Below are 21,300 nucleotides of genomic sequence, written 5' to 3'. Positions count from 1 at the left end.
CAACTAGTATGTAGAGTGATTATTAGTGGTTGTACTTTATTGTATTTGAACATGTATGTTGTCGTTCGTATCTACTAAACTAGTAAGTTGATGATGTTAAACGCACAAACTCGTTGTTAAAAATAATTTACTCTAATTATATTCGTTGTTGTCATTTTATACCTTTTTGTCAAGTGTTTTAATTTTATTTATTAAGTATTTTAATTTATTAAGTATTTTTATACTATATATTAAGTTATTAAAAAATAATTTATTAATTAATTATATTCATTTATGTTATTTTTAAATGTTTTATGTACTTTAAATAATTTATTCTAGTCACATGTAATTAGTAAATTAATTTATAATAAATTGTAATCATTAATTGGTTTAAATATGCAATTTCTATAATTAATTAAACAATTAGGTTTATTTATTATATTCCCTTATGTTATTTTTTAATTTTTTTATTAATTTTATATAATTTATTCATGTCACACGTAATTATTGTTTTAATTTATAATAAACTATAATCATTAATTGGTTTAATTATCCAATTGTTATAATTAATTAAATCATTAGGTTTATTTATTATATTCCCTTATGTTATTTTTTAATTTTTTTATTAATTTTATATAATTTATTGTAGTCACACGTAATTATTGTTTTAATTTATAATAAACTATAATCATAAAAGGTTACTCATTCTCTTCTTTATATAGAAAAGGAAACTAGAATCTGTTTTTCAGGCACTAACACTAGAATCTGTTTTCCAACCACTTCAACTAGCAATTCATTTCAATTCAATTCAATTCAATTTTCCACTTCATTGTGGACTAACCCCCCATTATAATGCATATACAAGAGAAGATTTTACTATGATGATTTCTTGGCTTATGGGTCACTTTCGGGTTAAAGTGTACTTATAATACATCTACAGGAGAAGATTTTACCATGATGCTTCATACGTATCTACTCCTATTATTAAGTTTGGATTAAGATTTGTGGTTAAGGAAGATGTGTGAAATTACAAGGTGATATTGTGGTGATCTTTTGTAAGTTGGAAAATATTTTCTACTCCCTTGAATTTGATATTTAAAAATATGGCATTTAAGAAATTGCATAAATTATTTAATATATTTTTTTGTTATGGCCAGTGTTATAAAACCCTCTTAATTTGTTTTTACAGGATTTAGTATGTACACTTTTTTAAATTATTCTTTTGGGTAGCAGCCCCTACTTCAAGCCTCCAACGGCTACTTACAAAAGGCAGCACTTGGTTGACCAAAATGGCCGCGAGCAGCTCCTATTGTGACCGTTGCAATCTGCAACGCTTTAAAAACATTCCTTCCTCGCCGTCCTCTTTCCCCCCGTTCTTCCAGATCCAATTCAGAGTGAACTGCTCTATCGTAGACAAGAAATCCAAGCGAAGCCATGGCGTCCGTCGAGGCTCGGAAACCTCGTCTGAATCTCCCCACTGGGATGTCCCAAACATCTCTACATCTCGAAACTTTTTCCCCCACAACATCTTTCTCTTCGATTTCCAAAACATCTTCACCTTCGAAAACCACATACAGTGACAGATTCATCCCTTGCAGGACCTCCTCTAGGCTTCAAAACTTTCCGCTGATAGACAAGTCTCCGCAGGCTAAAGAAGGGGGCAATGACGCTTATGCCAGATTGTTGAGAAGCGAGCTGTTAGGGGAAGACACGCTGCCTGGGACACCAGCTGGTTTGGGATCTCCGATGAGTCCCAACAAAAACTTGTTTAGGTTTAAAACTGATCATTCAGCCCCTAATTCGCCGTTCGCACAGTCGGTTTCAGGTGTGGAAGGGGGGATAGTCGGCGAGGCTTCAACGCCTCCTAAAGCACCTCGGAAGATACCGAAGACTCCTCATAAGGTACAGAGATGTGCGGAACTGCAAATATGCTATCTACTATTCAGAATTGTTTCTTCTTCTCCTCTATTTCCATTATGCGACAGAAAATAAAACAGAGCAACTTCCTCTGAACATTGACCATAGCAGACTAATGGCACCGTTATTAACAAAAAAAAAAAAAAAAATTCTTTTTCTACACCTGTTTCTCCTTTACGCTTTAACCCATGCGAAACCTCGCGCCCTTTGCCCTGTGCAGAACGGAGAGGAGCATTAAGTAGTATTAGAGGTGGGTCTTTGTCTTTCTAGGTGCATCATTCTGCAGAAACGAAGAATTGGTGCCATTGAAACCCCTGTGCAAGCTGGCTCCACTAATAATCGAAGTTTCGCACTATGAACGTACAAAGAACAAAAAGCCAGCAAATTAAACTGCGTTCCATCATATCTAGCACGAGATCATGAGCTGAACATTACATTACGGAAACTGCTGCAAATATGCCTATATATGCTAATGGCCAAATTGGTTCCAGGTTCTGGATGCTCCTTCACTTCACGATGATTTCTACCTGAACCTTGTGGATTGGTCATCTCAGAATGTACTAGCTGTTGGACTGGGAACATGTGTTTATCTTTGGACAGCCTCGAATAGTAAGGTAGATCAGTCAGCTTGAAGTAAAAAACCATGTTAAATTGGTAGCCAAAGGGGTTGGCCTTCCATTCGTTTCTTCATTTGTAACTCTTCTTCCTTTAGTGCTCTGTTTTGAGGGAGTGATTCGTATGTGTTAAAAACTTAAAATACTGGGTTCATGACTGTGGTTTAGGTAACCAAGTTGTGTGACTTAGGTCCAAGCGACAGTGTATGTGCAGTCCAGTGGACTCGTGAAGGCTCTTACCTCTCCATTGGTACAAATCTTGGTGAAGTTCAAGTAAGTCGCCCCATCTCACCCTGCTTCTTTAGAAGAACTGTGTCCTGCTTCTACATTCCGTTGCTGATCTCTGGTTGACAGGTCTGGGACGGGACTCGCTGCAAACGGGTAAGAACCATGGGGGGTCATCAGACAAGAACAGGAGTACTGGCGTGGAGTTCTTGCACTCTATCTTCTGGAAGTAGAGACAGAAATATTTTAAACCATGATCTTCGTGTTTCAAATGATTTTGTTAGCAAGCTTGTTGGCCACAAGTCTGAGGTAAGGCGCATATAGTAACTCAACCAAAGGTTATTATCAAGGTATCTCATGTTTTTATACTGCTGAAAATAGACACTCTTTCCTACCAAACCAGGTCTGTGGACTGAAATGGTCACATGATGACAGAGAACTCGCATCCGGGGGAAACGATAATCAGGTTTGACGGAAACTGATAGTCTGAGCAAGAATGGTTTGTATTAGGTGAAGTTCAGAGATACTCAAATATTGGATTGTGTGGTGCTCAGCTGCTTGTTTGGAATCAACAATCTCAGCAACCGGTCTTAAGACTTGTGGAGCACACAGCTGCTGTAAAGGCCATTTCATGGTCTCCTCACCAGCATGGGCTTCTTGCATCTGGAGGTGGAACAGCTGATAGGTGTATTAGATTCTGGAATACAGCAAATGGTAACCAGTTGAACTCTGTGGATACAGGCAGCCAGGTTCTCACATAATCTTTTTTTTTTTTTCATCCTTCTGAGCTTCCTCTGGGTAAGATCCTTCATTAAATTTTGTTTTTCAAACAGGTCTGCAATCTAGCGTGGGGTAGAAATGTTAATGAGCTGGTTAGCACACACGGATACTCCCAGAACCAAATCATGGTTTGGAAATATCCATCAATGGCAAAGGTATGTTCGATCAACCAAGCAATCAGGTAATTCAAACTAGAATGTTCTGCCCTCAAGTAAAAAGCCTAAACCAGGAAAAAACTCCACAAAGTTCTGAGCTTTCACGCTAGCTCATTATCCTCTGAACAGAGAGCAGGTTCGATTATCACCATGAACAAGACCTACCCCCCTTGCTCATGAACAAATTCCAAAAGAACTAAACGGACAAAAAAAGAAGTAGATGAAGAACAGTGCAAGTTTAATAACTAGGGTATTTACGTTTTTCAAACAGGTTGCAACCTTAACTGGTCACAGCTTGCGAGTGCTTTATCTTGCGCTGTCTCCAGATGGGCAGGTAATGTACTATACTTGTATTGCACAAGTGGATGCCATAATTTCTGTTTCCATGGGTATTTAACATAGACAAATTGCTGCAGACTATAGTAACAGGGGCAGGTGATGAGACACTCAGATTTTGGAATGTCTTCCCTACTGCTAGAACACCAGTAAGTGAGAAAAAGAAATACAACTATTCAAAACCTTCAAATTTGTTTCCTGACCTCTATGCAATTTACAACATGTCAACTCAGGTACCTGTTCGTGATACCGGGCTTTGGTCTTTTGGACGGACACACATCCGATGATGAAAGCACAAGACCTGCCCAGTCAGGAGCACACTCAGGGATGCACCAAACAAGTGTTCCTATAAAAATTAAACATTACTATTTTTGTAAATGTTGTTATGGCTGTAGAAACAAAAAAGATTGATTTCATTTTTTTAATCATTCATTGTTGGACCCCATATCAATTTTGGATTCTGGAGTGGATACTGTGTTCAACCAAGCCACAAGGAAGCCAACTTAGATAATTTCTCATCCATTATCTTCATAATGTACAACAGTCTAACATGCATATAAACTCCACATTTTTGCCACATTCTCTACTACACCTTGAATGATTTAGTAAATGGAGCAAAGTAAAAAGGTGTGTGAAAGGAAAACAGCATCCTCATTATCCCTACTGCAGCAGACCCTGGCATATCAGATAGATTTCCCTGGAAGACGACCTGGTGGCCTTAGGTCTCAGCAATGATGCTTTCTTGAAATAGGGTTTACACAATTGAATAAAGCCTGCCAAGACACCATAAAAATCATGAAGAACGAGCAAACCCAGTAAAAGATGTGGAGAATAAAACAAACTAAATCAACTGCAAGGTCTCCCATCATCTCTGAGCCATTTACCTTGCAGGTCTTCACTCTCAAGAAGCTTAAGTACTAGGCTGCCTCCAGGTAGAAGAACACCAACATCATTTGTATGGGACTCTGATCCCTTCTCCTCACTGTCACCTACAGCCAAAGAGAAGGCCCGCATTCCCAGCTCCATAGATAATGCAGCATCTTTAGTCATTATACCAGAGACTGGTGGACACATATCAGAAAGAATCACAGAGAACCCTTTTCGCTGCAAAATGGAATTAATTTTTATATATATCCTTCTTTATTTATACAACATACACGTAAACATCTAAGTATCTTCACAAAAAACTATGACCCTGAATCTTCCAATTCTACATCTCCGGTTATGTAAAAGTCAGCCCACAATGATGTCCAAGGCAAACACTACACTAGGAGGAACCAAAATTAAAATGGAGATAACAAACCTGAGGAGACCATAGTTTAGCTTGATCACTTGGGAGATTCATTACATCGAAACATACAGTCCTAACCCTCTCATCACAATAAACAGAAGGAACCTTCAGCTTCTGCTCTGCAGTAAACATTAAATAAGAAAGAGTTTCACTTGCTTACCTCTTCAAAGCCAAGTATATGAATCAAAGGAAGCTTCATAAGCAAATGTGTGAAATTATATGTTAGAATTAACAAGTAAATTAGGTTAGCATTATGTGGATCATTTCATACAGTAAATTAATGAGTATTATTCAGCAAGTAATAGAAAAGAAGGACCACATGTCAGACCAAGAAATCATCATCCTCACCTTCACATCAACACCCACAACCACACCACCATTTTTTTGAGGGCCCAAACTTTGACAGGCAACCTACATCAAGAGGTCGAAACAAAAGAATAATAATAATATTGAGACACTGTTCATAGGATAATGAAAAACTGGTCAACCATAGCTAAATACCCAAAATGTTGAAAAAATGCAATTGCATCTATGCAGGCAGCCAGGGTAACATTAAAGGTCTAAAATATTCAAATAACAGATTGAGGTATTAAAAGTAACAAGAAAAAAAAAAATCAGAGATACAAAACATAGAGCTAAGTGTCTAGGGTCAAAGAGAAAATTTAATAACACAATTATTAAGTTGTGGAGTCTAATTAATGCCTTACGCTGAGTCGGTATGCGGCTCGACCTTCACGGTAAGGTCGTTGTGGGGGTTGGAAGGGGGACGGGGAGCCCCCACCAAATCCACAATATATTGACTGTTGTTTCATTAAGAGTAGTTTAGGGATTTCACATTTGTAATCCGGTTGCCCTAATTTCCTCTTTATATTTGGGAGCGTTGTTGTTAGGGTTTTATCACCCAGAGTAAGATTATCAAAGAGAATCATCAATTGCGGCTGAGTAAGGTTAGAGAAGCAATTTCTCTTGTAAATTATTTCATTATTATAGTGGAACTGCAGCGGCGGAAGATAGGACGTAGTCTCACCTTGAGGCGAACCTGTATAAATCTTGTGTCTTTCTTCGTGCTTGTTTTTCCCTCTTCTGCATTTATTATTATTGCTCTCGCTAGTTTGGAATTAGGGCGTCTAATTCCTAGCAATGGTATGAACAACAATTTAACAATAAATTTAAGTGAATTTGACTGCAAGATAATGTTGTGTCATGGAAAAATATTTCAGTCTAAAACTCTCTGTATTCATAACAAGACAACATTTATTCACATGCTATGATAGTATAATCATCAGAGAGAAGTACCTAATTTTATGGGATTCGGTAGACTTTTTAATGCAGAAATAATATTGATAAATCTGCTCATCCTGGAATCATGCGATTAATACTAAACAGAAAAAACTTAAAGACTATCTAAATCCTTCATAACACAGACATCCACAAAATATAAGGTAAAGGAAATCATGAAAGATAATACATAATGAAGCACAGAAACAGCTGCAAATTGAAACAAACTATTTGCTGTGGACATAATAGAGAAGGAATAAAAGTAAACTACTGAAATGAATAATCTTGAGCAAAGCTGAACTGGACACCAGGGATTTTATTGTAAACTAGAACAGGTTAACAGAAAACATGTGCTGCCAATAACAAAAGTATTTGAGGCACAGAGGAACTGAACTTCAGTAGCGACATTAAACATTAAATCAGCAGATAGCAGTTTTCAGCAAGAAAACAACTGGAAGGAGGAGAAAGTCAAAGATCATGTCCAGTGTATCTATAATTTTTAAGGCTAAAACAGTAGACTCTTATGACTGCCCTTAAAAGTGAGTTCCACCTTTGTGTTTGAGCAGTGTCTCTTAACTCGACTTAGACCAAGTTCTCTGGTGTAGGGAGTATTGTCATTTGGCTAGGGATGATGATTACTTCTCTCTCATATTGCGTCTATCCAAGTTTAGTCGCTTTATGTTATGATTCCCCAATTTGAGGGGAAAAAGTACAAAGTATTATGTTGGTGTTATTAAAAGCTTATAATGATGCCCGTACTGCTTACAATAAAGTATGTTCAAAACTTTCCAAGGGTGGTCCTGAGTGTTTGATCAGATTTGTAGACCAGTGTCAAGTTTTCTAAAGACAACCAAGTAAGGGAGAGAATGCAGGATGAAGAATTTGTATACATCAATAATGAAGTGGGCAATTGCAGAACAAGTTGAAGTTAAACATTTGTGAGTCAATTGAAGACTAAAGGTCTGTTTGGAACTCCTAGAAAAGAAAAGAAAAGAAAATGAGAATTTGACCATTCTTATTTCCAAAAATAGTTAGTGAAAATGAGAAATTGATCAAATTTTCATTTTATTTTATTTTATTTTATTTTCCATGGGGTTCCAAACAGACCCTAAAGAAAAACATATTTTCTTGTAATCTGAAGTTACAAACTCCAGCTAAAAGGAGAGTATAAAAAAAGTCTCATGGAGTCTAACTAAAGTCTCATGGAGGAGAAAGCCTCAGACAGGGAAGAAGCTCAAAGAAGGAAAGTGAAACTCACGTTTAAGACAAATGGAAGTGAAGAGGCTGAGTGATTCAAGCAATGTGTGGATTTTCCACACCAAAGTTTCTTTCTTAGTTATTACTTTGTTTCACGTGTGCTTAATGTCTTATGTTAGTAAGTTTCAATTGGGTATAATTGAGATTTTCGTTTAAGTTTGATTATAAGTGTAATACATATTATAAATAGAATGTGTGATAAAGCCAACGTGAGTCAGCTCGTCCATCTAGTCTTCTTGTCTTCTCGTTCTCAAAACTAATAAGGGGCACAATGCAAAGGCTCCAAAACTTAGTACTTTCAAGCACTTTCCCTGATAGACACTAATCGCACGAGAAATTAAGAAAGAGGGAGAAAGCAATTCTACCACATTTCAGGAAACAGGAAGCTTTGAACGTTTCGTGGCGTTAATAACTTCGGCGAGAGCAGCCTCTTATACATCCCATAGATTGCAAGAAATTGGTAAAAATTGTGCCAAAGAGTCACGATGGGGAAAGGAAAAGCAATAAATGGCATCTGGGGCATAAAATACGTGATTAATACTCAAAAAAAAAAAAAAAAAGACAGATTGGTGGGCATCAAAATAAGTAAACCCCATTACCCCATTCTCAATTTTACTCTTTGGTACAAATACAAACCAAAGTAGAAAGCAAATAATACCTGCAGCCAAGCGCCAGGAGCACATCCAAGGTCGAGGACAGAAGATCCAGGTGTTATCAGCTTGTACTGCTTTTGCAATTGCAGCAGCTGCCAAATATTTTTGCGTGATAAAATGTTACAGGAAGAAAAAGAAGAGGACGAGGTGTAATAAAGAGATTGAAAGTTTATTACAAAATCCATTACCTTGAACGCCGAACGCGCGACATAGCCGAGGCGCTGAGCCTCTCTGTAGAAGAAATCGGGCGCCCCCGCGCCGCTCATGTTCGCACCCCCCAACCTCTCCACCTCAGAACTTGGGTAAGGGAGGGTTAGTGCACTTTGAACCTCAAATTCAGTCGTCTGTCATTTTCTAGTATTTCTGTCCCAAAATAAAAAATATAACCAATAACTTGTTACAATATATTTAAATAGAACATTTATACCTAAATAGACAATTAACCAAAACAAATATGATTACTAAAATAATTTAATGTAGAATGAAAATATATTAATATACTAATTAAATAAATAATATATTATATTAATTAATGATTCTAGTTTATTGTACATTAATACAATAATTACAATTAATTGTGTACTGATTAATTATAAAATAAATAAATAAAAATTAAAAAAAACATAAAAGAATGTAATAAATTTATTTATTTATTTATTAATAACATAAGATATATTTTAATATAAAAATGAATAATTAAACAAAAATAATTGATTAAATGCTAACTTTAACAATATTTTAATTACCACTCTTAAATCGCTAATTTAATACAGTAATAAAAATAAATATAATAAATAAATATATATATTATTTTATCAATAACATAAAATATAATTTTAAGTATTATTAATTAATAATATATTTTCACTAAATTTAAAATCATTGGTTTAATTAATTATATAACTAAGATAATTAAACCAAAAGAATTAATCAAGTGCTTACTTTAAAAATATTTTAATTACCACTATTAAATCCCTAATTTAATACAGTAATTAAAAAATGAACATAATGAATAAATAAAAATATTATTTTATTAATAACACAAGATGAATTTTTGCATAGTATTAATTAATAATATATTTTCACACAATTAAAATAATTAGTTTAATTAATTATAAAATGGGATAATTAAACCAAATTAATTGGTCAAATGTTTACTTTGACAATATTTTAATTACCATTCTTAAATATATAATTTAATATAGTAATAAAATTAATGAATATAATAAATAAATAAATATACTATTTTATTAATAACTTAAGATAGATTATTAATAATATATATATAATTAAAATTAAAAAATGCTTAATAATGAACTGAGTTACTCGTAATAGCCTACAATTTGTAGCATAAAAACAAGCATTTATGCCTTGGAAGATAACAACGAATTCATGCATTTAATATTAAAATCATCAAGTTCCTAGTTTAGCACATATGAACGACAAGATACATATTTAAAAGTATTAAGATACAACCATCAATTATCATTCCTCATAAGAGTCGCAATGACATCTCAGTATCGTGCGGCTCTTGTGGATTCTAACGCACACTGCCTCCGAATGTTTGTTGATTAGTTGTCTTCATCCACAAGACCATCGTTATCTTCATCATTATTTACACCTACTAATTGGACCTTATCACTTCCTCCACCAAGCTCATCACCCGAATCATCATCTTCTGTTTCAAACATATCATTGTAATCCTCTACATATATAATTATGTAATATGCAACAAGCAATTACAATTTTTATCTGGATCTAATAAGAAAATGGAGGAGTGTCTTTCAACATTTGAAATCGAGCTTTTAAAGCACCAAAATTTTGTTCAATAATATTCCTCAAAGATGAGTGCCTTTGGTTGAATAATTCTTTATCATTTCTATGAAAATTGTCTCCAAATTCTTGTAGATGATAATGAGTTCCTCGATATGAAGCCAAAAATCCTGGAAGATTTGCATAACCAATATCGACTAGATAATATTTACCTATAATAGAAAATATATTCTACATAAAATAATTGAAGACAATAATATATAAAAAAATATTTCATAAACATATATTATTTACCTTCAAGTACAAAAATTTTATCACGGTGAGTCAATGTGTTCTTCAGTACACAAGAATCAGTTGCTGATCCCTCCCATCCGACAATGTGTCAAATGGACATGCTGCCATCACATTTTGTGAGAGATAACCTTTTTTGTTCCAGAACCTTTGTTGTTGCTCAAGTGGGATGTTCGCTTTGGTATGAGTTCCATCAATAGCCCCAATACAATCCTAATTATACCATTTCAATTAATACAAAGTAAATTTGTATATTAATCTAAAATTGTTCATTAGAGGGTAAATGATGTTACGTTAAAGTATGGATAAAACATTGGATTATTTAAAATCTTTGAGTGAGTGCGTTTCGAAGACCATTTGATGTAATTAGAGTGGAGTTTGAGAATAACATCCAACACCTTATTGAAATACTTATGGTCTAGTTCAATCTATCAAACATCTCTATTGTGATACTATACGATTGTTGTTGACTAACAGTTAGGAGAAAATATGCAAGTTGTTTTTCCACTAAGATGGTCTTTGTAGCTGATAAAAATCCTCTACTATTAAGTATCTCTGCCAATTTTTGGAATACCATTTGATTCATCCTGTAAACTTTTCTAAATTTAACAGGTGATTTATCTAGTGCCTTTTGCAAATACAATGGACCACTAATCCCACAAGAACGCGATACATGTCTATTGCAATTGCAGAGATAATATCTTCCCATGGTGAACAAAATACATGTGAATGCAAACATAGTTGCAATATTTTCTTCGTATATCATATTATCCATAGAAACCTGCAAATACAATTCCCACAAATACAATGACAACTACAAAAATAATTTTCGTTTCTTCCTAAAAGTCATAAACACAAACACACCCCTATCTTCAATTACACCTCTACACAACTATATCCATTCACACATCCATTTTCATCCACATTCCCACATTCCTACATTCATTCATACATCCTACCTTCAATCATAACCCTACACAACCATATTCATTCAAATGTCCACATCCATACTCATCGACCATATTCATTCAAGTGTCCACATCTATACTCATCGACCATATTCATCCACACAATAACAACACAACAATCATGAAAAGAAATTTTAACCATAATGGCATTCATAAAAGATCAATGATAAGTCTTACAATGTCATAATTCAAAAATCATCATTAAAATACAAAATACTCGTTCCAAAGTAGATAGTGTACTTAAAATTCATTACTACAATTCATGAGAACAAAATTTAAGCCACTCGAGCCGCTCTTCCACTGTCATCTCCATAAACATGACCTTCTTATTTGGTGTCTCCAACCATTCAAGAACGCGATACTTCAACTCTATCGGCAAGTCTGGGATTTCCAGGAGGGTTTTGTACCAATCATTGTTGGCACTACCATATTAAGACTTGATGACATCCTTAAATGCCTCAACAATATCCTTCATTGCATCAATGAACCTGCCAGTGTCATCAGTGGACATTTCGGTTCTCTTTCTACGACGAGTTGGAGGTGATGGGTTACCACTTCGAGACTACTCAGGTGCCGACTCATTCCCTCTAAGGAATGGCGATAGAGTATCCCTACCTACATTGACATCCTCGAGCTCATCCATCAGTGTCCATTCTGACTCATGGAGGAGATCTTCGCCCAAATCTACACAAGTTTGACTTTCTATCCCCATGGCTATTGAGTTTCCCACTACCAAAGCCAATTTGTCGTAAAATTTTCTCCCTTCATGTCTATACTTATCAGCATCTCTAAGCTCCTACAGGAAAAAAAAATATCTTTTGAACATCTTGGAATAGAGTTCTAGTAATGCGAAAAATATACAAAATATTTTACAGTACAACATTATTTACTAACCTTGATGTAGACTTGCCATATAGAATAACATGTTGTAACTCGTTGTGTGGTTGCATCTCAGCCAAACCCACTAGGGTTGAGACTAGCTCATTACTATTTGGTAAGTTTTCTTCCATGATCTTGTTCAATTCTTGAGTTGCTCACAAGTTTTCTTATTGACTGCGTCTTCATTGAACTTATTGACCCGGTCCATATACACCTCATGCTTCCAAACCCCATTGGATAACTTGTTCCCCATATTGACCTGCTCGAGCAAGAGATCGACCATTTTGCTATCTTCTTCGAAGGTCCAAATGTCATATGATTGAGCATTTTGATGTCTTCTTCCAACCATATATAATCTAAATTCGAGATGGTCCTCATGGAAAAAACTTTATCAGACAACTTTTACCCGTCCTAGTAACTAGGGACACATGGAAACACACAAAAAAGACTAAAAAAATACCACATGGTGGAAACTTATGACACCCAAATCTCCTTACCATATGGCAAGATCATTCCATAGCACTTCAAAATTATTCAACAACATTCTATAACATTTAAAAATTGATCATACTAATTCCATTATAGATGACTAGAATAGTGAAAAAAAAAAAACACTCATCAAGGCCAAATTCACCAAACACCCCTGGTAGAGCCCCATATGACTTCACAGTCAGTACGAACCGTACCTCATCAATGATGGGGGTCGGGTTTCATTGGCTAATGGACGCTTGTGCAGGCGACTCAACCTAGTTTGAACTGGACTCAACCCACCCTTCATTACTTAACATACCTTAAACCCTAATTCGATAAAGTACACCATACTAAACCATAAACCCTAACCCCTTCAAAACCCTAATTTCAATTAACACTAACCCTAATTCCAGAAAGTAAACCATGCTATTAAACCAATACCCTAAACCCTAAAAGCCCCAAACCTTAAACCTTAAACCCTAAACCCTAAACCCTAAATACCATAAACCATTAACCCTAAACCCTAAATACCCTTAACCATACCATAAACCCAAAGTTATGCCCTATAAAGACGAAATTGAACCCTAAATACCATACACCATAACCCTAAATCCCGAAATTATGCAATAACTAAACAATCAATACAAATACCGCACACATAAATTAAAATTAAATCAAATACAGCAGTAAGTTAATTGAAAAAATTTAGGGTTTAGGGTTACCTTCTAAAATTTGGGGAAAACTAATGCCAAATGGGAAATCAAGGGAAATCGAAGTATAATCGAAGAAATCGACGCCAAAATGGGGGAAATTGAAGGAAATTGGGAGGATTTTTAGGGGGAAAGAGAGTGAGAAGCAAGAGAAGGGGGGAAAAAGAGAGGTAGAGGCTAGAGGGGAGGATGGTTAGAGATGACGTAGAGGGGAGGAAGGTCGAAGGGGTAGAGCAAGAGGGAGATGATAATTTCGCTGAGAGCGAGAACGAGAGGTTGCACAATGGGAGACCGAGAGCGAGAGGGAGAAGGGAGAGGGAGAAGGGAGAGGGAGGCCGAGTGTGAGAGGGAGAAGGAGAAGAGAGAGGGAGAGAGAGGGGAAAAAATTCTAGAGGAAGAGAGTCGCGAGAGGCAGCGCCTCGACGGCTTCAAGTGAATTACATGCTTCATTCACTTGAACCCTGAGGAGGTGCACCACTAACGGGTTCAAATCAATGAAGAAGACCTCGAATGATTTGTAGCCATTAGGCACACCAATTATTAGAGTGCCTAGGGGAACCTCCCCTGTCAATCACGTAGGGAATCACCGAAGAAGCCAGTAGAGGATACTTGGTGCAAGGGTGTTGCTACAAAGTAACTACGTGAAATATGTGAAATTTCAAAACCTGATTTTTTTGGAAGTTTTTAAATATGATATTTATAGATGTTATAATTTCAAAATTGTCACCGAGTAGATCTTATATATTAAATATAGTAGCGTTTAATTTAAAAAAGGACCAACAACATTTGTTGAATTTAAGGGTATAATAATTAATTACTAATTTAAATATTAAAGATGCACAACTCATACCAACAAAGAGGGAAACCAGCCCCCTCTTTCGTCTCTATAGTGGAAGTCTTGAAGAGAAGAAAAGACTGGAATAGGATCCCTCTCTATGGAAATCAAAGAGAGAGTCCCCCCCTCCCCCTACAATTTGATAAAGAAGGCTGCCACACTTCTCCTACGCATTTCTCATTGAAGAGTGATGGGACTTTTCCCTTATTTTTTCTTTTGGGAGAATTTTGGTTTTGTCTCCTCCATCAAAGAAAACAAGGAGACGAGGAGTGTTTCCTTCCTTTTCTCGACATAAAATGTTACACACCTAGCCAATACATACCAAAAGACTGATTTATTTGGTAACAGAAAGCCAAGTACTTAACCCAAGACTACAACCTAAAATGACCCAACTATTTGTGAATTGAGAGAGGATGGGCCTCTGCCTTTCTATCCCATTCTCCCATGAGGTTGGTATTTTTTATTTTTAATTAATATTTTAAACTAAATATGTTTTTATTATAGTAGTAATTTAGTCATCTTAATTTTTATTAGGACTTATTAATGGTAACAAATAAATTGTCCATTAGATTTGAAATATAGGACTCTATTGAAAAAGAGAGTCTATTGGGTTGTAATTGAAAATACAATATCTAAAAGGATCATACTTAATAATTATTTTTATATCATATAATCAATAGAACATAATGCAACACAAGAATAGACAAGACAAACCGTAATTGACCATATAAGTTGGACTTAAGATACAACATTTTGACCCAATTGCTAACAAAGTTTCTATTATATAGGTTCAACATAAACATCAACATAGAGTTTGAAAACTTTTTTTTTAAGTTGGAAAAAACAATGAGACTCATTTTTTTAATCCAAAAGTATATTAGAAAGTGTAACATATACTAAGAAGTAAGCCCAATGTCCACAATCCTAACTATCATTTCACTTAATTTTTTTAAAAGGTTGAAGCAAACTCTGAAAAAAGCTCCTTATATAAAACAAATATGCATCGGATCCTACACATTGTCCTCAAGAAGCTACAATAGATTGCTTCACTATTATATTTGCTATAAAAAAACAAAAAAACAAAACAAAACTATGGTCTTCTTACTAAGAACACAGCTCCCCTTTTCTCCTTCCATGACCTTAATTCTTCCACCAAGCTTGACATGATATGACAATTGAAAAATTATATCTAATTAAAGGTTCATAAGTTATTAAGCAAAAAAATTACTTTATTTATTTCAAATTTTGCTCTCCATAAATTTTATGGCGTTTCTAACGGTAGCTCGCCCTCTCTCTGTCTCTCTTTTGGTCTCTTTCTCTCTATCCAAATTTCTATAAATTGATTCATAAAACTATTCAAACTAGCTAAAATTGAATCCACAATGCTTGCTTTAGTTAGCATGGTAATAAGTTTTTTAATTATATTTTCATATTTAATTCAATATCAACAAGTTCTAGAAAATATATCCAACTTTTTCACATACAAAACTTCTCCTTTTCTTCTCAGTTCTAATATTTTTTATCAATTTACTTGTAGTCTTATATTTACCTTAGAAACAAGTTTAACATCTTTCGTATCTCTAAGGCGATATCTTAATCTAACCTAATGTTTATTTGTAATTGCTCTAGGGTGACAGTTTTAGTCTTGTTGATGAACTTCTTTTGATATTTTCCTTTAAAGGGGGGAACTTAGCAATGATGACTCCTACTTAGAAAGTTTTTATATTAATATAATGTCTAGAACACTCATTGGTATACTAAAAACTTCAATCTCATGGCATTGGTTAAATATAACTTTGTCATCCATCTTGTTGAATCCAAATATGTTATGGGCTCATGATCCAAACGCCTCACAAAGACCCACTTGGTCTTGGGTTAAGTACCTATGTCTTCCGCTTCTAACAGGCCGGTCTTTTGGGTAGTATTGGCTAAGTGTGTAACATTTGGTATCAGAGCTAGTGCTTGCTCATGAGTTCGATTCCCCACGGTTGCAGGCGATCACGTCGCTAGGACGCAGCTAATACATCATCGCTATGTGAGTAAAATCCATCGTGGTCATCGGCTCGTGAAAGTGGGGTGTGAGGTTATGGGCTCATGACCCAAACGCCTCACAGAGACCCACTTGGTCTTAGGTTAAGTACTTATAACTTCCGCTCCTAACAGGCCGGTCTTTTGGGTAGTTTTGGCTAGGTGCATAATAAAATACTTATAGTTAAGATATTTGTTTGTACCTTATTCTTCCACCACGTATTTGAATCTTATAGTATCCCATACATCTTTTGTTGACTTCATACAGTTAAATAGTCGATCTAGAACAACTTGTAAAATGTCACCTCTACATAATAAAGTGTCTTCTTCTGTCTTCTTTTGTTTTTCCTTCATATATTTATGTCATATGCATTCTGTATAGATTCTAAAGGTTCAAGTCTAGGATCGGTGAGGAAAATCTTTATCTTGTTAGCCGATTTTGTATACTTAGAGAGGGTTAGTCCACAATGAACTTGAATTGAAGTGAAGAATTGAATTGAACTTAAATGAATTGATTCAACTTCAACTTATCCTTGGGTGTTAGTGTAGACGAGTTCAAGTGCACTGGAAAACAGATTCCAATGTTAATGCCCCCAAATGAAAAGTATGGTATAAATAAGAGAATGAGTAATATTTTATAATATACTTAAATAGAACATATATCTAAACAGATAATTAACCAAAATAAACATGGTTACTACACTTATAGTTGATTGAACGTGTAGTATTAGAATATAATAATATCCTAATTAATGAAAAACTATATTATATTGCTTAATGATTATATTTTATTAAAAATTAATAAAATAATTACATGTGACTAGAATAAATTATTATAAATAAATAAATAAAATAAAAAATAACATAAGCGAATATAATAAATAAATAAATAAATTATTTTTTAATAACATAAGATAAATTTTAACATTAAAAACCACTAATTTAATACAATAATAAAAAAATTAATATAATAAATAAATATATATTTATCAATAACATAATATTTTTTTTTATGTATTATTAATTAATAATATATTGTCACAAAATTTAAAACCATTGGTTTAATTAATTATAGCAATGGGATAATTAAACTAAAATAATTTATCAAATATTTATTTTAAAAATATTTTAATTATGACTATTAAATCACTAATTTAATATAATAATTATAAAATAAATGTATTAAATAAATAAAAATAATTATTTTATAAATAAAAATTATAAATTATTATTTTAATGACGATGGTTTAATTTTTCCTAACTTAGGAAAAATTAAACCATCGTTTTTCTCACGACGCACGTCGTCTTCCTCAGCGGCAGGCCAGCGGGCCATGGCAACAGAGGTGGCGCTCCGACGGTACACCGAGAGTGAGAAGAGAGGGAGGTTGAGAGAGAAGAGAAGTCGGGAGGTCGAGAGGCTCGGCCTCCCGTGCTCTACGACGGAGGTCAAGAGGGAGGCTGAGAGGGAGGAAGGAAGACAGGGGGGGACGAGAGGGATGCCGAGAGATGAGAAATCAGGAGGCCGAGAGGCTCTACGACAGAGGTTCAGCCTCCCGTACTCTACAACGGAGGACGAGAGGGAGAGGAGAGGGAGGTCGAGAGGGAGGAAGGCCGACGGGAGGGAGGGAGGGAGAAAGAGAAAAAAAAATTGGCCGAAGGATCGCAGGGCTGGGGGGACGACATCGCGCGACGCGTGCTTCAATTGTTTGATTCTCAAAATAGGTGTGAATTTAAATTCCCCGATTTTTGCCTGATAGAATGAAGTGACGTAATTCACTTCAAGAGTAATTCATTTTATACTAACCCATTTATCTAATGATCTAGGTAATGCGGGGGGAATTCATTCCACTTCATTGTGGACTAACCCCCCCTTAGTGTTATCAAATTGATTTAGTTTCAGAAGATGTTCATGATCTTGAGTATTGTCATGTTTGATTATAAAAGAGCCATATTGATGGTGACTAATAACTAATTACTTCAGTCCTTAAGATTGTAGAAATTTTTAATGCGATAATGACTAATAACTTCAAAAATTAATTAACTTTTGTAGTTAGTTGTTTTACACAACCTAATACTCTCTCCTTAAGTGACATTGAATTGCTTCTATTGTTAACATGGATGGAGAGCTTCAGCGAAATGGTGAGAAGGGCAGTTGGTAGATGGGTATTTCATAAGTCCCATGACCGCGGCAGAATGACAATTTGTGGTTTGTAAACATCCGTCACTACAATTTCAAAGGTGGTAATGTCAAAAATGCAAAAAAATTCCGAGTTGATGAGAAAAGGAATTAATTTCAGAATTTTGTTTTTTGTAGACCAAGTTTTTATCCTAAAAAATTGTTATGTGGTTTGAGAATTAAAGAGTGTTCCAACATTTGGTGGCCAAGACTTGGGAGGCAGCATCTGCTTCTTTTTAGGATTTTGCTTATCTGATTCTAATGATTGGGTCTAGCATCGAACCAAGTTGGTTCACGAATAGCTCGAGCTCGAATCGGTACCAGCTTGGTTCAATTCAAATAATCCCAATCTCAAATGGAATTTGAGATCGGTTTTCTAATTCTTTTAAGTAAATGAGCCTAACTTGAACGTGTCAGAGTGGTTCCGTCCACTCTTGTAGGCGGTAGCTTTCTGCACCTAACAGGTAGGCCTATTGGGGAGTATTGGTTAGCCGTTGTCAAGGGCCTAGCCAATACTCCCCAACAGGCCGACCTGTTAGGTGCGGAAAGCTACCGCCTACAAGAGTGGACAGAACCACTCTAACACCCACCCCACCCATTCTGGAGCCGTCTCTCACGGAATTCGATCGTAGGACGTGGTGTGCCTAGCTCTGATACTATGACAGCGGCTAGTCAATACACCCAAAAGACCGATTTGTTAGGTGCGAAAAGCTACCGCCCACAAGAGTGGACGGAACCACTCTGACACCCACCCCGCCCATTCTTGACCGCCTCTCATGGGATTCGAACGCGGGACGTGGCATGCCCAGCTCTCATACCATGACAGCGGCTAGCCAATACACCCAAAAGACCGATCTGTTAGGTGCGAAAAACTACCACTTACAAGAGTGGATGGAACCACTTTGACACCCACCCCGCCCATTCTTGACCGCCTCTCACGGGATTCGAACGCAGGATGTGGCATTCCCAGCTCTGATACCATGACAGCAGCTAGCCAATACACCCAAAAGACCGATTTGTTAGGTACGAAAAGCTATCGCCTACAAGAGTGGTCGGAACCACTAAGATAGAACGAACTACGGTTTGGTTCGCAAGCTAGCGGGCCGACTCGTTTACTTAAACAAGCAGTCAATAGTAGGATCAAAACGGGAGTACGACAGTCTGGAGAGAGTCGAGGGACCGATTTAATTGGCCTTGGACTTCGGCTCTTTGAGCTTCATTTCATCAAGAGGAGAGAGTAGGGCATGGCTCTGGATTTTGGAATGCGATCTTGGGTATGATGACAAGCTCCTTGGCGTCTTGGGTATGATGATCATGAGTAGGCGGAGATGAGGCAGCGTCTAGGATGGAGAGACCCTCACCAAGATGAGGAAGAACAAAAATCGTCTCCCTAAGTTTCTCTCTTAACTCTTCTCCCATTCTGGACGAAAGAGAAGAGGCTTTGTGGGACAACTCATGCTCCTATTTCTCTAAATCGGGTTTTCAAACACCTTTTAGCTCGACAACGCTAGCCTTTCTTTGTTATATTCTTGCTCTTGTGGTGGCGAAAACTTGACGGTAGCGGCAGAGAGTGTTAATCTATAAATAGAATGATTTGCATGATTAGAGTCTGTAACGAAATGAAATCGTGTGATTGAAGAAATTAGCGAAATTGTAAAAATCTACACATAATTGTGGACATGTAATTACAATATCGAGATTTGTTAAAACAATTGTATAAATATACATCGTTTGATTTAATTGAATCAAGATTTCAAAAAATATTTTTCTCCCATTTTACATGGTATTAGAGCAGCCCCCTACCCTGTCTCTTTCGATCTCGCTCCTCATCCCACTGGAAGGTTGAGCAATTTTAGTTTCTTTTTTATGTGCCCATAGCTTCCCTCTCTTAGAAATTTCGTTGAGCCCTTCCTCGTCATTCGTTGTCGTTCACCGAGCCCTTCCTTGTCTGTTATGGTCCTGGGTTAAGTACCCATGTCTTCCGCTCCTAACAGGTCTGTCTTTTGGGTAGTATTGGTTAGGTGCTTAACATTTGGTATCAGAGCCAGGTTTTAGGTTCTACATCCCGAGTTCGACTCCCCGCGTGCGCGGGCGATCGTAATCCCCGGACGTTCCCCAAAGGTTTTCGTCGCTGTGTTAATGCCGCCATGGTCGTCGGCTCGGGAGGGCAGGGTGTACTGTTATGGTCCTAGGTTAAGTACCTATGTCTTCCGCTCCTAACAGGCCAGTCTTTTGGGTAGTATTGGCTAGGTGTTTAACATTGTTGTTCGCACTTTGCCGCGGCTCGCTTTGCTCGAAAGAGGCAAAGAGAAATGCGACTCGATTTAAAGCACCAAGGTGCTATTGTTGATTTAAATCAACATATTCCAGACTCAGCTGAGCCAGACCAGCCAAGTCCATTCAATAAATCCGTTGCTGCCTAGCCGCATTTTTTTTCATCAAGTTAACTCGGATGTCAACTTGGACCCTTGTTTTTTGCCTTCCTGCACTATTTGGAAGCATGTGCCGCTCGGGGAAGATTATTTTTGGCCTTCTATTTATCGTCATTTCTCATTGTTATGACGAACGTGCAATCTTCGAATGGAGGTAAGCTTGATGCTGCCCATCCATATTTTATTCACCATTCCGATCATCTAGGACTCGTGCTTATTTCCAAGCCTCTCAATGGGGATAATTATTTGACA

General features: G+C 36.2%; 2 protein-coding genes across 2 annotated transcripts; one reads left to right on the top strand and one right to left on the bottom strand.

The window, feature by feature from the left end:
* The first annotated feature begins 1,332 nt into the window (after positions 1 to 1,332).
* Positions 1,333 to 4,518, top strand: LOC137934899 (protein FIZZY-RELATED 3-like). The gene is made up of 10 exons (XM_068779482.1): positions 1,333 to 1,881; positions 2,388 to 2,510; positions 2,679 to 2,783; positions 2,865 to 3,044; positions 3,139 to 3,201; positions 3,290 to 3,484; positions 3,569 to 3,670; positions 3,942 to 4,004; positions 4,087 to 4,155; positions 4,240 to 4,518. Exons 1-10 carry the CDS (start codon positions 1,414 to 1,416, stop codon positions 4,291 to 4,293), a joined length of 1,422 nt encoding a protein of 473 aa, XP_068635583.1. The 5' UTR covers positions 1,333 to 1,413; the 3' UTR covers positions 4,294 to 4,518.
* A 148-nt stretch (positions 4,519 to 4,666) lies between these two features.
* On the bottom strand, positions 4,667 to 8,796 carry LOC137934906 (uncharacterized). The gene is made up of 6 exons (XM_068779494.1): positions 8,674 to 8,796; positions 8,491 to 8,577; positions 5,646 to 5,708; positions 5,310 to 5,411; positions 4,891 to 5,110; positions 4,667 to 4,779 (listed from the first exon to the last, which is right to left on the bottom strand). Exons 1-6 carry the CDS (start codon positions 8,749 to 8,751, stop codon positions 4,667 to 4,669), a joined length of 663 nt encoding a protein of 220 aa, XP_068635595.1. The 5' UTR covers positions 8,752 to 8,796.
* Positions 8,797 to 21,300: the final 12,504 nt, after the last annotated feature.

Source organism: Aristolochia californica, unplaced genomic scaffold (assembly GCF_029961685.1).
Source record: "Aristolochia californica isolate CCGP_79_NKW_82.1479 unplaced genomic scaffold, dmAriCali1.0.hap1 SCAF_10, whole genome shotgun sequence".
Lineage (NCBI taxonomy): Eukaryota > Viridiplantae > Streptophyta > Magnoliopsida > Piperales > Aristolochiaceae > Aristolochia > Aristolochia californica.
This window is presented reverse-complemented; position numbering and strand designations above follow the sequence as displayed.

Excerpts from the sequence above, each read along its gene's own strand:
- LOC137934899 (XM_068779482.1), top strand. The coding sequence starts at position 1,414 with ATGGCGTCCGTCGAGGCTCGGAAACCTCGTCTGAATCTCCCCACTGGG. Across the intron at positions 1,882-2,387 it reads TACCGAAGACTCCTCATAAG|GTTCTGGATGCTCCTTCACT; the intron begins GTACAGAGATGT and ends AATTGGTTCCAG. Across the intron at positions 3,485-3,568 it reads CTGTGGATACAGGCAGCCAG|GTCTGCAATCTAGCGTGGGG; the intron begins GTTCTCACATAA and ends TTTTTCAAACAG.
- LOC137934906 (XM_068779494.1), bottom strand. The coding sequence starts at position 8,751 with ATGAGCGGCGCGGGGGCGCCCGATTTCTTCTACAGAGAGGCTCAGCGC. Across the intron at positions 8,578-8,673 it reads TCGCGCGTTCGGCGTTCAAG|CTGCTGCAATTGCAAAAGCA; the intron begins GTAATGGATTTT and ends AATATTTGGCAG. Across the intron at positions 5,111-5,309 it reads CTAAACTATGGTCTCCTCAG|CGAAAAGGGTTCTCTGTGAT; the intron begins GTTTGTTATCTC and ends TCCATTTTGCAG.